Below are 14,343 nucleotides of genomic sequence, written 5' to 3'. Positions count from 1 at the left end.
TTTTTTTTTTAAAAAGTACCCCTGTGCTAGAGATGTTACTGGAACAATGGAAGGTAAAAAGTAAAAACACAAGAATAATTCTAAACAATGTGTTAGTAAGCATATTCTAAAATATTCTAATTATAGAGATATGCATAAATGGTACTGTTAATTAATAAAACAAAAAACAAAAACAAAGCCACAACTTTTCAGACACTCCTTATTCCAAATAAAAATCTGGAAGAGGGCAGAGAAGAGGGCAGAGACAAATTAAACTTACCACTTGTTAAGTGCCAACCATGTGCTGTATTTATTGCTATACAAGTTGTACTTGACCTTCCCAACAATATTATAAAATCAGTATGATTATCCCTCTTTAGCTGATGGAAAAAAACTGTGACCTAAGGAGATTCATTTCTTAGTCCAAGGTCACATAGTTGCTCATCCCTCAGCCAAGGAAAGAAAGGCTCGTGGAAATGAGGCAGGATGCGAAGCAGCTGGGTGTGTGAGTGCTGGGTCCGTGGCTTTGCAGGACACAAATGGGACGCAGACGCCATCCGTTTGCAATCTCAATTACTCAGTATGGTTTTTCAGGGTAAATACCATCAACACACAAGTATGTTCTTTGAATATATTTTAACAGGCAGTCTCTCATCAAATGTGTTATTTAGGGATTGTTTTTCATGAGCAGTAATTTTAAATTAAAATTTAATGTAATGGTCAAGAAACCCGGTCAGGGTTTTCTGGTCAAGAAACTACCACTTTGGTCTTTAAGATAGATGCCCGTGGATTTTTACAAACAGTTGCTCTTGGAGCATTCAGGAAGTTTCAGTGTATTTTATTAAACACATTAGCCCCTTTTAAGAACAGGTTGCCTCAAAAGAGGCTGCCTGGAGGGGGAAAGAATCCAGTTCGTGTTGTCACATTTTTGTTGTCCGTGCTGTCCGTGTGTCTATGGTTTCAAAAAAATCAATGGGCTTGAGGAAGCAAGTGACCTGCTTGTGGTTTTGGAAGCTGGTGAGGCTGGCCAGCTAGAGGCGGGGGTGGTCACCTCGTGCAGCGGGAGCCTTGGGAACTGGCAGGCCTCTTACAAAGCATAATTGCTTTCTCTTCAATCTTTTCCGTTCCATGCGTGTGTCCAGGCCTGCTGTTTCTGACCAGCGTTTCCTATACAGATCCTGATCAGTTTGTTTATAAAACACAGCCTCCCAGGGAGCAGCCCGGCACATCCCCCGATGTGATGATGAATAGCTACCTAGGTTTGTGACCTCTGAGATGACAAATAAATCGTCTTGGTCATGGTCATTTAAAGAAATTTTTTTTGGGGGGGGGAGATCCATAAATCTTTTTATTTTCTATTCCATTTCGAGTGAAGCACACTTAAAAGCACGCCAGGCTGAGGCTCTGCCGCCAGGTGGTTTGCAGAGCTGGATTTGATTACATCACCCTGTTAGAAACTCGGAGCTCATCATATTCTCCAACTCACTTCACAGTTTGAGAACTGCAACAGTAGTGGTGAAGCTTTTTGTAAATCACAATAAGAAGGGTGAGCTTATGCTCTCTGGCATCTGCCTCCCCTCCCTATAGGAATATTTGCTCAGTAGGAGTGGTTTTGACAGAGACATTGATATGCACCTGCTGGCAGATCTTGGTCTGTTATCTGACCCCCCAGCTGATGCTTCCTAAACGTGATGCGCCTCACGTTTTCTGCCCTCCGAATGAGTATGTGATTATCATCAGTGAGAACGTGCTCACCTCTATTGTTTTTACGAGGTTCTCAAATACTCCCATCTCACCGGTCATGGTCTTGTTTGCATGTTTGTGTCTGAGAATTAAGTTGGTCCGAAATACTGAAATGCTGTCTGTGGTAGATGAAGGATATTAGCATTTGTTTTACCAAGGAGACTGATGAATGTAGAAGTTACTAATCATTACGTTATAGCAGAACCCTATAATGTGCACTCAGGTATGTTGGTCTGTACTTTCCCATGATAATTTAGGATCTAGCTTGATCTCCTTTTATCACAGTTCTAGTATCAAAGTAGAGTGCACATAGCTTTGGAAGATGCGTGAGTGTTTTCATGATTCAAGTTACACATAAGCTAAGTAGCACAGGTAATTTCTGTGAAAAAAGTCTTCATGTATGTCACAGAAAGCCATGACCCTAGCCTACTGCTTTGTACTTGGGTCAAACTCTTTCATGTTGTAAGTGTGACAGCTGCTAAAAAAGGCCTGGAAGGAGTGGGGTGGGAAGCCAGAGGCAAAGGTGGTGATGGCGTTACCGTGTTAGATGCCTCCTGAAATACATGGTGACGTGAACTATGACTTTGTTTTTCTAGGCTTTTCTTTAGACTCAGGAAAAGGTATTGTTTCTAAAGACGAGATCACTTTCGTGTCTGGTGCTCCAAGAGCCAATCATAGTGGAGCTGTGGTTTTGCTAAAAAGGGACATGAAGTCTGCTCATCTCCTCCCTGAATACATCTTTGACGGGGAAGGTCTGGCTTCTTCATTCGGTTATGACGTGGCAGTGGCGGACCTTAACAAAGATGGGTAAGTGCGTCTTCGGTTACTTTCCATCTGCCAAGAAACCGTGGGTTCTTGGGCATTTTTCAGTCTTGAGCCATCCTTTCAGGTTCGTTGACTCAAAGAATATTTTTGCTGCCAGATCTTTACCTTCCTGCCATGTTTTTATCACTTGTCTTTTGGCAGCAGATGTTCATTACCGTCCTCGGGTTATTTACATTTTCAGTTTTTCGTTTTCACTCATATTTTGGGTCTGTGAGAATTAAAATACGGAAAACCACTAACTCGAAAAATGACACCTACGTGGTTCTTTTGCTGTGGCTTCTCATGGGGCTGTGGGAGCATCCAGAATGTCCTTTTAAAAACCGGAATCGGCGACAAAGTAATAGTTATGTCCGGGGGTGGAGGTTTGGGGGGTGGGTGGAGGGGAGCAGAGTCTGCGCACTCTCGTTCCAACTCGGGGCCTGTCTTCAGGTTCTTCCCGCTGATACCTTCCTGTGGGCATTCATCGTGGGCTACTGTGTAAAATGTTTTACCTAAACCTAAACACTTACATACCTAAACATTACATTACCTGAACATTACATAAATACACCTTCAAAAATGTTTTAATGGATGAGAAATCAATTCCAGATTTGAGGTCCTTTCTGCGTCCCGTCTCTGTGTCCTTAGTACCTTGGCTGATGGCATTCTCTGTGAGCTCGCTGGTATTTTAGCCGATGGTTCAGTTTTATCCCTCGTTATGTTTTTAGGTGGCAAGATATAATTATTGGAGCCCCACAGTATTTTGACAGAGATGGAGAAGTTGGAGGTGCCGTGTATGTTTACATTAACCAGCAAGGCAGGTGGAGTAAAGTCAAGCCCATTCGTCTTAATGGAACCAAAGATTCTATGTTTGGCATTGCAGTAAAAAATATTGGCGACATTAATCAAGACGGCTACCCAGGTAATAGATTGTGAAATAGTTATGATGCTCACAGGCTGATTATTTGATTGTCCAAAATAATGAATGCTTATGGCATTGTACTGGGATTTTGTTCGTTGATTTGTGATTTTTGTTTGTTGATTCTGTTGATTTTGTTTGTTGAAATGTGATGTTGTCAACAGATATTGCAGTTGGAGCTCCCTACGATGATATGGGAAAGGTTTTTATCTATCATGGATCCCCGAATGGAATAAATACCAAGCCAACACAGGTAACCAGACAGCCTCGGTTTCTACAATGAGGGTCTCCACGTTTTGCCTTGTAGTAGGATATTGGGTTTATGTGCATTTTCATGCTACTCATGTTTGATTGACAAATCTGTAATAGTATGAACTTTGTGCTTTTTAAAAAATGTACCATTAGAAGATAGCTTGAAAATAGATTTAAAATAAGCACATCGTTGCATTTATTTGTAAGATTTCTTAGATAAATTGGGAATCAAAGTAGTCCAAGGAAAAAGACTGTTTTACCCAGATAGCATAAATAAATGGAAATGTGAGCTCTTTCCTTTAGCGGGATACTAACTGGAGGTAAAATGTGCAAAAAACTGAAACAAACCAACCAGATGGTTGTGATGACATGGAGAATTGAGATGCCAAAAATTTAAAATTGCCTTTGAGAAAAACAAGACATTTGGAGGGCAGGTAGAGAGGTTTGGTATATAGTAAAAGAAGCTCATCAAAAATTGGCCCCTTTATCCTTTGAGATAGAATGTAAATCAGATGACTTCTATGAGATAAAATGTATGAAGTGTTGGAGCACATGTGTGCTTATAATTTATTTATAATTTAGTATAATTTATAAGTAAACTCTTAGACTTCAGTGTATGAGGAAACATTTGGCTTTTTCAAAGCATCAAGAAGCTCATTTTGGTGGCCCATTGTTGATTCTGATGCCCTGTTCATTTCAGATTCTTGAGGGTAAATCCCCTTATTTTGGATATTCAATTGCTGGAAATATGGACCTTGATAGAAATTCCTACCCTGATGTTGCAGTTGGTTCCCTCTCAGACTCAGTGGCTGTGTTCAGGTGTGTGATCTCTGACTTCAGTTAAGTATGTTCAATATTCAGCTTTAACTCAGATTTTGACCTTTTTAATTGAAAATCCTAATACCCATATTTCAAAGTTTAAGGTTTATATGGATTTTGAAGATTTTTTTAAAAAGTGATATAACAATATAAGAACTATTTTGTAATGCCTCACTAATTTTGAATTGAGAAAGAAAATCAGAACTGGTGAAAATTTTTACTTCATAGGTACTTTTAAAACCTTATATTTTCTTAAAAGAGGCAACATAAAATTTGACAGTACAAAAGATATAAGGAAGGAAATAAGAACCCCCCTGTCTCTCACGATCCATTAGTCAGCTCCAAAATTTTGGTTTATATCCTTTTAGTCTTTCGTGTTCTGTGAGTGCCTGTGTATATTTAACGAAACGGAGCTCACAGTGTACGTATTGTTTTGTAATCTGCATTTGTCTGTAATGATCAGTGGACTTTGTCCACGTCCGTGAGTTTATCGCGCACAGGGGCTTTTCCCCTGTCCTTGAATACTTTTCTGCGATGAGGTTACCGGCTGCCTGTAAGGTGTCACGAGGCCAGGTCTGGTTTATTTAACCATCACCCTACTGTCCTTGGATATTTATGTCCCTTTCTAGGTTTGTTTGTTTTGTTTTGTTTTGTTTTCATGATACACCAGCTGGCCAGCATCCTTTACTTTTGTTCACGTCCTGAATTCTTCCCTCACGATAAATTCCCAGAAGTGAGTTTGCCGAGTGGAGGGCATATGTGTTTTCAGACTTTCGATTCACATTCACCAAAACGACCTCCAGAAAGGCTGCCTCGGTTTGCCCATCAGCTTTGCTTGAGTCCCCATTTTCCTAGCGAATTTCATCACTGCTGGGACTCACCATTTAACATCATTTATTTCATTTGTAATTTGAGAAGTAGCACGTTCTTGTAAAAGAGTTAATACACAGTTGTGGAAAATGCAAGTTCCCCAATATTCCCATCGTCCACAAAACAACTTTGGATAGTTTTGGGTATCTTTCTGCTTCGAGGGCTTCCTCAAAGGGCCATTCTCACTGCTCTAACCTGGGTCTTAAAAATCTAATCTTTGTTGGTTCTCTGTCCTTGTCAGTATAGACACATCCATCTTATTTTTTTAAACAAGCTAATATTGTTTCGTTATAAGCATTTAATCTTCAATTAATGGAATTTTTAGTCTCTGATCTTTAGCTAATGTAAACAGTGTGCTACAGAATATTATACATCTCTATTTGTTTTTTTTTGTTGTTGTTGTTGTTTTAAGAAAAATTCCTAGAAATAGAATCCCTAGGATACAGGTTAGAACATTTTTGTATTAATACATATATCTACAGAGAGGTTGTGACAGTTTATTGTCATGGCAGCAAGCTGTGAGAAAGCCCATTTCCTTGTACCCTTAACAGCATCAGACATGATGAATCTGGTTTTTGCTTGTGTGCTCTGTGTCCCCATCCTTTGGCTGAATTTGCATTTCTTGGATTCTTAGTGAGAATTAACCATTTGGGTTTTTCCTTTTTCTTTCTTTCTTCCTTCCTTTCTTCCTTTCTTTCTTAACTATTTGGCTTTACAGTTATTTTAATCTTAAAGAGATCTTTAAATATATTTTTTAAAGATTTTATTGAGAGAGCAAGAACGAGAGAGCACAAGCAGGGGGCAGGGGCAGAGGGAAAGAGAGAAGCAGAACCCCTGAGCAGGGAGCCCGATGTGGGGCTTCATCCCAGAACCCTAAGATCATGACCTGAGCCAAAGGCAGATGCTTAACTGACTGAGCCACCCAGACACCCCTCTTTAAAGATGTTTTAAATGGGTGTTAATATACAGTGAGACCCTAAAGGGGAAAAAAAGAAAAAAAAATCATTACCCTGTAGAATTCCAGAGAGTGTCAGGTAGAGATGTAGCCCCAACATCTAAAATATAATCCTAAGCCAAACCCCTCAGTCTTATAAGATACTGATGCCAGGAGGACATTTCTGAAGAGAATAATATAAAAAAGTACAGTATAGTATATTATGTAGTATATATATATGTATAGTATATACAATATAGTATAGAATGTAGTGTAGAATATCATAGAAAATAGAACAATAGTTTTCTGGTTAGATGGCAAGATCTATGAAAAACGAAGAACCACCACAGAAGTTGGAGATGGCAAGAGTAGGAGACATAAAAAGAAGTAGAGAAGGATGTATCTGAGATGTTAGTGAGGACAAAGGAAGTTAAAAAAAGTTAACTAAATGAACCGTGTGTAAGTGATTGAGAAAAGAGAGACCTCGGGAAAACATGGCTAGCTCAGTAGTGGTTTGTGTTGGTGGTTATACATATCTGTCCTAGGAACCCAGTGTCCTTCTGAACTGTCACACTGGGGACACTTGTGTGTGGTACTGTGTGCCTTCTAAGGTTAATTAATACGTTCAGTCTGTGTGCTGTCTGGTGGTTCTCAAGCACTGCCTATAATATGCCTGTTTCTCTTTGTTCCTATAGGTATTAATCTTAAAATATTCAATGTTTATTAAGGCAGGGGCACAGGGAGGAGGGGCACAGGCAGGAGGGGCAGGGGCACAGGGAGAGGTTCTCAAGCAGACTTCACGCTGAACATGGAGCCCATGGTGGGGCTTGATCCTGTGACCCTAAGATCACGACCGAGTGGAAACCAAGAGTTGGATGCTTAACTGATTGCAATACCCAGGCATCCCTTAAAATAGTCAGTATTTTTAAAAGGTGGAAGACTAGAACATTGATCAAAATGCAGTTTGCATTTCTAGTTGCGGTATAGCCCTCAGGTATCAAGAAGACTTGACCTCCTGTACCAGAATTTGCTTACCATGTTTTCACAGCACACAGCCCATTTTTAGTGAGTTAATAAATATTTGCTTCTGAATATAGCTGGTATATTAAAATACTATTTTCCTATCTTAGTAAGTGGGTTGAGTATGAACCCTGTGGACTTGTTCCGAGAAGAGCCTTCTTTCTTTGGAGATAGCACAAAGGTAAATTTTAAAATCCTTTCATTAAAAAAATGAGAACCCAATTCCCTTATTTTACAAATGGGGAAACGGAGGCCCAGGACTGCTTAAGATTTGAAGACTGGATCCTGGGAGCCCAGGATCTCTACGTCTGGGAATTTTTCCCACTTACTAGTACTTCAAGGTAGATCCTAAATACATGCCAGTCCAACAAGAGGTAGCTGAACCAGTAAGATTTGCTTTATGTGTTAAGGCACATGTTTCCCGATTTGTCATGTACTATGCGCTTGAAATTGTGTTTGTTGTTATGTTTAAAAAAAACAGAAGGGGCACCTGGCTGGCTCAGTCGGAAGAGCATGAGACTCCTGATCTCAGGGTCTTGGGGTTTAAGTCCTGGGATAGGTGTAGAGATGACTGCAAAAACAAACTTAAAAGGATTTTAAATAAAAAACAAATAGAAATGTTTTAGGGAGGAGTGTGTGTTAATATTTACTTCTGATATCTATGTCCCCTTAACACTATGATCTATAAAACATTCTTCCATCTCTAGCAATTGGTTTCAATTTGTGGATTTTTGCCTCTTAAATATGCTCTCAAAACTTTAATTAGGAATGTGTCTAGTCAGTATCTTAGAAACTAGCAACTGTCTACAATAACAGTGGAAAGGTCAACCACCGAGATAGAAGTCATTTAGAAGCAGGAGTGTGGGGGCGCCTGGGTGGCTCAGTGGGTTGGGCCACTGCCTTCGGCTCAGGTTATGATCTCAGGGTCCTGGGATCGAGCCCGGCGTCGGGCTCTCTGCTCGGCAGGGAGCCTGCTTCCCTTCCTCTCTCTCTGCCTGCCTCTCTCTCTACTTGTGATCTCTGTCTGTCAAATAAATAAATAAAATCTTAAAAAAAAAAAAAAAAGAAGCAGGAGTGTGGGCAGCATTTGTCCTTCTGCAGGCTTGTGCCTTGCCCATGAATGTCCACGCGTCTTTTCTAGCCTACCGACAGATTGATTCCAGAAGTTCCAGCTTGCTGTCTGGGGTTTGGAATGCATTTTCCTGTGTTCCCCAGGACGGCTGGGTTACCAGAAGCCCATTAAAGTCAGTCTAATTGGCTCCATTCCGCATCCTGGCTGGGCAGTGATAGGGATGAGAGGGACCCTCTCCCCGTTCTCTTGCACCGTATACTTGGACTTGCTGTATCTGCGGCGGAGGTCAGGACATAGGCTGGTGGTAACGCCTTAGGCTGAGGAAGTAGGGGAGAAGATGGAAGGGAGAGCAGAGATGTTTTTATATAGCGAGAAGGGCCCAAGGTGTGGGATTCCAGCTGCTTGAGTGGGTTTGCCAGGATGGGGTTAGGCAGAGCAGAGATGGGACAGGCTGAGGGCTTGAAGCTTTTGCTCACGGAGATCCTGTGGGGGTGGAAAAGTTGTGGTCCCTTCTGCTGACAGGAGGACAAGGACTTAAGGTTAAGAATGGGATGTTCTGAGGAAGGGCAGGGGTTTGTGGGATGGAGTCCTGTCAGCTCAGGGTTGCCTGTATTCCTTAAAATTTACATGTACCTAGAAACCCTGATAGAGAGCGTCCCAGGTAATTAGGGGTATGTGGGTTTTTCACCTTTTTGGAAGGTATTTTGGCAAGATGACTCATAATTAAACGTGCACATATTCTTCAACTCAGAAATTCTGCTAGGAGTTTATCCTACAGGGGAATTCAAATGTGTGCCTAGAAACCTGTCCTTGGAGGTCTGTCAGAGCCGAAAGCCCCAAAACAGCATAAACGTCTACCCCTGAGGGACTGGTTGGGTCCCTGCTGTTGCTGCGTGGGTGCAGAACAGCGCCGCTGGCCTGAGAACCCGGGGACTAGACCTAGGGAGAGACAGGAGGAGGCCACTGAAAGGTCAGCGAGAAAAAGCAGCACAGAGGGGCGTCTGGAAGGACAAACCCGGCCCCTTGGGGGTTTAGGTGAGGACGGAGCCATAATACGTGTCTTGAAAACTCTAGAACTTTGACAAATTGTCCATGTTCCTTTCCATTTGAAAACTTCTATTAAAATGACAAGACATTTTATAATTATAAATAAATGTATTTAAAATTTTTGGGTAAAATTCATATAATGAGGTTTTATTTATTTATTAATTTTGTCAAGGTGTTGCAGAAGAGAAGTGTATTTTATTTTTGGGATTTTTTTACTAATAGAGACTAGACTAATCCTTTGGGTGATGAGATCTTTTTGAGATCATACAGAAATCTAATTTGTTTTGTTTTGTTTTTATTGTGTTATGTTAGTCACCATAAAATACATCATTAGTTTTTGATGCAGTGTTCCAAGATTCATAGTTTAGGTATAACACCCAGTGATCCATGTAATCTGTGCCCTCCTTAATACCCATCACCAGGCTCGCCCATCCCCCTCATCCCCTCCCCTCTAAAACCCTGTTTGTTTATCAGAGTCCACAGTCTCTCATGGTTCATCTTTCCCTCCAATTTCCCCCAATTCACTTTTTCTTTCCTTCTCCTAATGTTCTCCATTCTATTCCTTATGCTCCACAAATAAGTGAAGCCATATGAAAATTGACTTTCTCTGCTTGACTTATTTCACTCAGCATAATCTCCTCCAGTCCCATCCATGTTGATACAGAAGTTGGGTATTCGTCCTTTCTGATGGCTGCGTAATATTCCATTGTACATATGGACCACATCTTCTTTATTCATTTGTCTGTTCAAGGGCATCTCAGTTCTTTCCACAGTTTGGCTATTGTGGCCAGTGCTGCTATAAACATTGAGGGCATATAATGAGGTTTTAAATGAGGCCTTTTCTTTGGCCACTGGGGAACATCTCCCCTGCCCCCTGCCGCCCCCCTGCCCCATGGTTTTTAAGATGTAGTGGTAGACAGCTTGAGAGTATGTGAATTCTTCTCACACTGAAGGTAGTAAGAGGCCAAGCCTGTGTTTTGCTCCATTTTTTTTCAGGTCCCGGCCTGTGATTAATATTCAGAAAACGGTCACTGTGACACCAAGCACGATTGATCTCCGCCAGAAAACGTTCTGTGGGGCACCTAGCGGGATATGGTGAGAGCTCCCACCATATGCACAGAACGCCTTCACTTTCATATGTCTGCTTTAGGGGGACTCTATTGCTCTGAGGAGCCATGGGCAACAGTGGGACAGAAATGAGCAAGGGGACAAGGAGTCTGTCAAGTGAACATAGAACATTTTACTCATCAGTGGGCAGTGGGGGGATTCGAGACCTGGGGACCATGGGGTTTTGTTTCTCTCTACTGCAGTGATACATCTTTTAAGGAATATGTGTTTGATTTTATATAGCCTCAAGGTGAAGGCCTGTTTTGAATACACTGCCAAACCCACAGGTTACAATCCTTCGATAAGTAAGTACCTAGTACCTTTAAAAATTATATGTTCTGTCCACCAGGTTGAAAGTAATGCATAAGTAACAAAAACAAAACTGCTGTGGCCAACCTTGGTTTATAAATTCTTGTATGAGGCATTCAGTGGCTCTGCTGTCTTCTCTTTAATCAGGAGGGTAAAGTGCAGGAGGGGAGAACTTTCCATTTGGTCCTTATTTGAATTTTCCAGAGCAGATGGTTTAGGACAGCAAGACTTGGCAAAATACTCATTTGCTACCACAACTGTTTCCTCCATTTCTGCCTTTGAAGAGCAACATGGAAAATTGGTTTTGCGGTTGTGAGGTGGTGGGTGGTGGTTGTAAGAGATGAGTCCCAGAGCCCAAGCTTTGTGCAGAATTGTTGGGTTAGCCTCTCCTTGCTGCGTCATCCCCTCCAGGCGGCCTCCGAGGCCCAGGACACCCACGCCACACTCCTGCGGGCGGGCTCCTTGGGGACCAGAAGGCTGGGCTTGGGATTTCAGAGCCCGGGGCTCTGCTCTGGGCTGTAGCTCCGAGACCGGCTCACCCCGCCGCACAGCAGAAACATTGGAGTCTCCATTTTCCTATCAGGAATAAAAATGTCTCTAGTAGGAATTCCTTCATAGGACTGTGGTGGAAAGCAAAGGAGATACTCTGGTGAAAGCCATCTGTCATTTGTAAGGTATTATGTGGCTTCCTTTCTTTATAATCCAAACGGGCTTTTTGGCTGCACGTTTAGACAAGGCTAATGACACTCTAATGGTGGTGATCGTCCTCAAAGCCTTCTGCGGTAGGTTTTAGTAAGAGCTATATGCTTTCAGGTGTAAGCAACCTGCTCCAGCTCCAGAGTGAAGATGGGGTCATGGGAATTTAAGGAAAGTTTTTCCCCAAAGAGTGAGGGTGATCAGATGGTCCTGGTGGCCCCGTGTGATGGCGTTGCATGCCACCAGCGGAAGCCTTCTACGGGGATAGGGTGGTCTGCAGTTTTTATTTTACCTTGATGTAATGTGAATGAGTTTTCTTAAGTTTCCTTCTTGTTATGTAAAGTATTACTCTGTTTTCTTTATTAAAAAGATACTGCTTTTCATACTTCAGAATTTGGCAAATAAGTCTGTCTTCCCCCAGTTCACCCTGTCATAGGCCCCCTTTTCCTATTTTAAGCCTCCATCTTCCCCTATTTTAAGCCATCCTCAGGTAGTTGCTTTGCCTCCCTGAGCTTTTTGGGCCCATCTGCAGGGCTGTCTTCTGCTCTAGCCTCTCCCAGGATCTATCCACCTTGTGGGACGTGTGCTTGGTATTGCTGTATCATGGTTTGTGCACAGGGCAGTGGTAGCCTCTCACTTGGCCTTTTGATGTGGCTGGTATTTCACTGAATACTGGAAACAGTTCTTAGGGTGGCTTTCATTGAGAAGAAAATGTCTTCTAGGCTTTCTCACACTCTGTTATCCTGTTAGTTTATTTTGTGTTATTTTTACCCAGACACCATACCTTACACTTGCCTGTTTGGATAATGGGTGTTTGACCATTGTGTTTCAAGTAGACTAGAGAGACAAGGAGAAATTGTGATTCTTTGACTAGGTGAGGAGAGGAAATGGGGAAACATTTTATTCTATGAGTCATTTACCCACACCACTCTGACCGTAGATGTGATGAAATCTCATCAGAGCCGTCCTTGTCTTCCCCTACATCAATCATTTCCATAAAATTACAGGCGTTGTTCTAGCTTTCATGTAGCATTTGATGCCCTGTGTATTAATTTCATGTTCAGTAGCTACACCATTAACCAAGGGTTTAACAACTCCGTTATCCGAGTGTTTACTGATGGCCTATCACAAATAGAACTTTTTTCTGTGAAGACATTTAAAGGGACCCTGTATTTCCTTGCCTGTACTTCCCCAGCACTGGGAAATTCTACATCAGATAGGACTTCCACCGAGCTGCATAAGTGAATCCATCTAAAATCCGTTCCTGGTGTCTGAGAATGTGAGCTTACTGTTTGATCAGGCCCTTTTAACTCGGTGGTCCTTGGTTGTGGTGTTGCCTACAGACAGATATTTATAATTGAGCCTTAATGAGTATTCTGGTTTGCCCCTTGAAAGGTCAGCAAAGGCAGCCTGCAAGGATTTTAAGATAACGTGAACTGTGGGGGGGGGGGTCAGGGAAGGTTAGAGTGGGCTTGGTAGATAAACGGTTTTAACACACCCACACCCTCCCCTGCTTTTGCCATGAGGGGCACTCAGCACTGAGCCTTGGTCGGGTTCACTGTGGAGTTAACAGGTCATTGATAAATGGATGATGTCAAGGCTACAAGGCTAAAATGGAGGCACATTCCATTTGGCAGAAATTACTACTGAAACTGTCAGTGTTTCTAAATTTTGGTCTTGCTGTAGCTGTTGTTTTGGCATAAGGGTAACATTCTATGGTCTGTGTGCATGTCTCTCCGTGCACGGGTGGGTATGTGGGTGTGGTGCAATCCCTCCCACTTCCATTCAGCTGTTCTAAAATCATACTTATGGCAGGCGTTGTCCCGTTGCCGGGGAACACGGTGGCGAGCAGACTGATGGGGTCCCCGTCCACACCTTTGCCTGGGGAAGATGGTCGGGGAAGTGTAGTAGTGGGGAAGTAGAATACTGTCCGATCCCCTCCGGAGAAGTCAGCTGCTTCCAAGCCCCTGAGGAAGTGATGTCTACACTGGTATCTGAAGGAGGAGTGAGTTAGGCAGTCGGGGGCAGGTAGAGAGGGCCAGGGCCCTGCTGGCGGAGGAAGAGAATGACCCAAGCAGAGGCCCGGAGGAAGTGGAAACCTGGACATCCAAAGAGGCTTCGTAAAGCAGTTGTCTTGTGTGTTTGTGACAGACTTTGAAGCTGGTGCCGCCCCTGTCCCTCGCTGTGTGACCCTGGGCCAGGGCTCTAGCTCTGTGGGCATCCATTCCTCACCTGCAAGAAGAGGGTGTTAAAATAGATGCTCTTTAAGGCCTCTTTTGAACTCCACCGTGAATATTAGAACATGGGTGGTTCATTTTCTGTGTTTTCTGGAGAAGATTTTTTTTTCCCCTTGTAGCTGTCTTCTCTGACCCTATACGCACTTTGGTTTACTTCCCCTTCTAGTGGTTAGTGAGTGATTGATGAATGAATGTCAGTAATTTAGATGTTACCCCATAAAGAAACATAGTAACTACATCCAGCAAAGAATGCATTCTAAAGCCAAGAAATGAGATTTTGATCATCCAAATCCTGGCTTGCCTCCGAGCTCCATTAGTAGAAGTAATCAAGAACAGGAGGTGTCTTCTAGGCCTTTGGAGGTCAGAAACTTTGGTGTGGGAGACATGGCAGCTGGCAAATGGATCCTCTAGCCTTGAAAAGGAATATGTTTTACCTTTCAGTTCTTTAAAGTGAGAAGTCTCCGCCTGTTGTCAAAAGACTTCTCTATCTCTCGTATGTATTATTCCCCTTTCAGACACCTGTCCGTTATCTGTG

General features: G+C 42.5%; 1 protein-coding gene across 3 annotated transcripts in view; it reads left to right on the top strand.

Moving 5' to 3' along the window:
• ITGA6 (integrin subunit alpha 6) overlaps positions 1-14,343 on the top strand; it is a 77,937-nt gene that overhangs the window by 42,911 nt on the left and 20,683 nt on the right. For all 3 annotated transcript variants that reach the window (XM_059167031.1, XM_059167029.1, XM_059167030.1), the window contains exons 6-11: positions 2,319-2,529; positions 3,255-3,448; positions 3,610-3,698; positions 4,398-4,516; positions 10,456-10,554; positions 10,810-10,871. In XM_059167031.1, coding sequence (XP_059023014.1) covers positions 2,319-2,529; positions 3,255-3,448; positions 3,610-3,698; positions 4,398-4,516; positions 10,456-10,554; positions 10,810-10,871 — 774 coding nt within the window. The remainder of the gene's footprint in view (positions 1-2,318; positions 2,530-3,254; positions 3,449-3,609; positions 3,699-4,397; positions 4,517-10,455; positions 10,555-10,809; positions 10,872-14,343) is intronic.

Source organism: Mustela lutreola, chromosome 3 (assembly GCF_030435805.1).
Source record: "Mustela lutreola isolate mMusLut2 chromosome 3, mMusLut2.pri, whole genome shotgun sequence".
Taxonomy (NCBI): domain Eukaryota; kingdom Metazoa; phylum Chordata; class Mammalia; order Carnivora; family Mustelidae; genus Mustela; species Mustela lutreola.
This window is presented reverse-complemented; position numbering and strand designations above follow the sequence as displayed.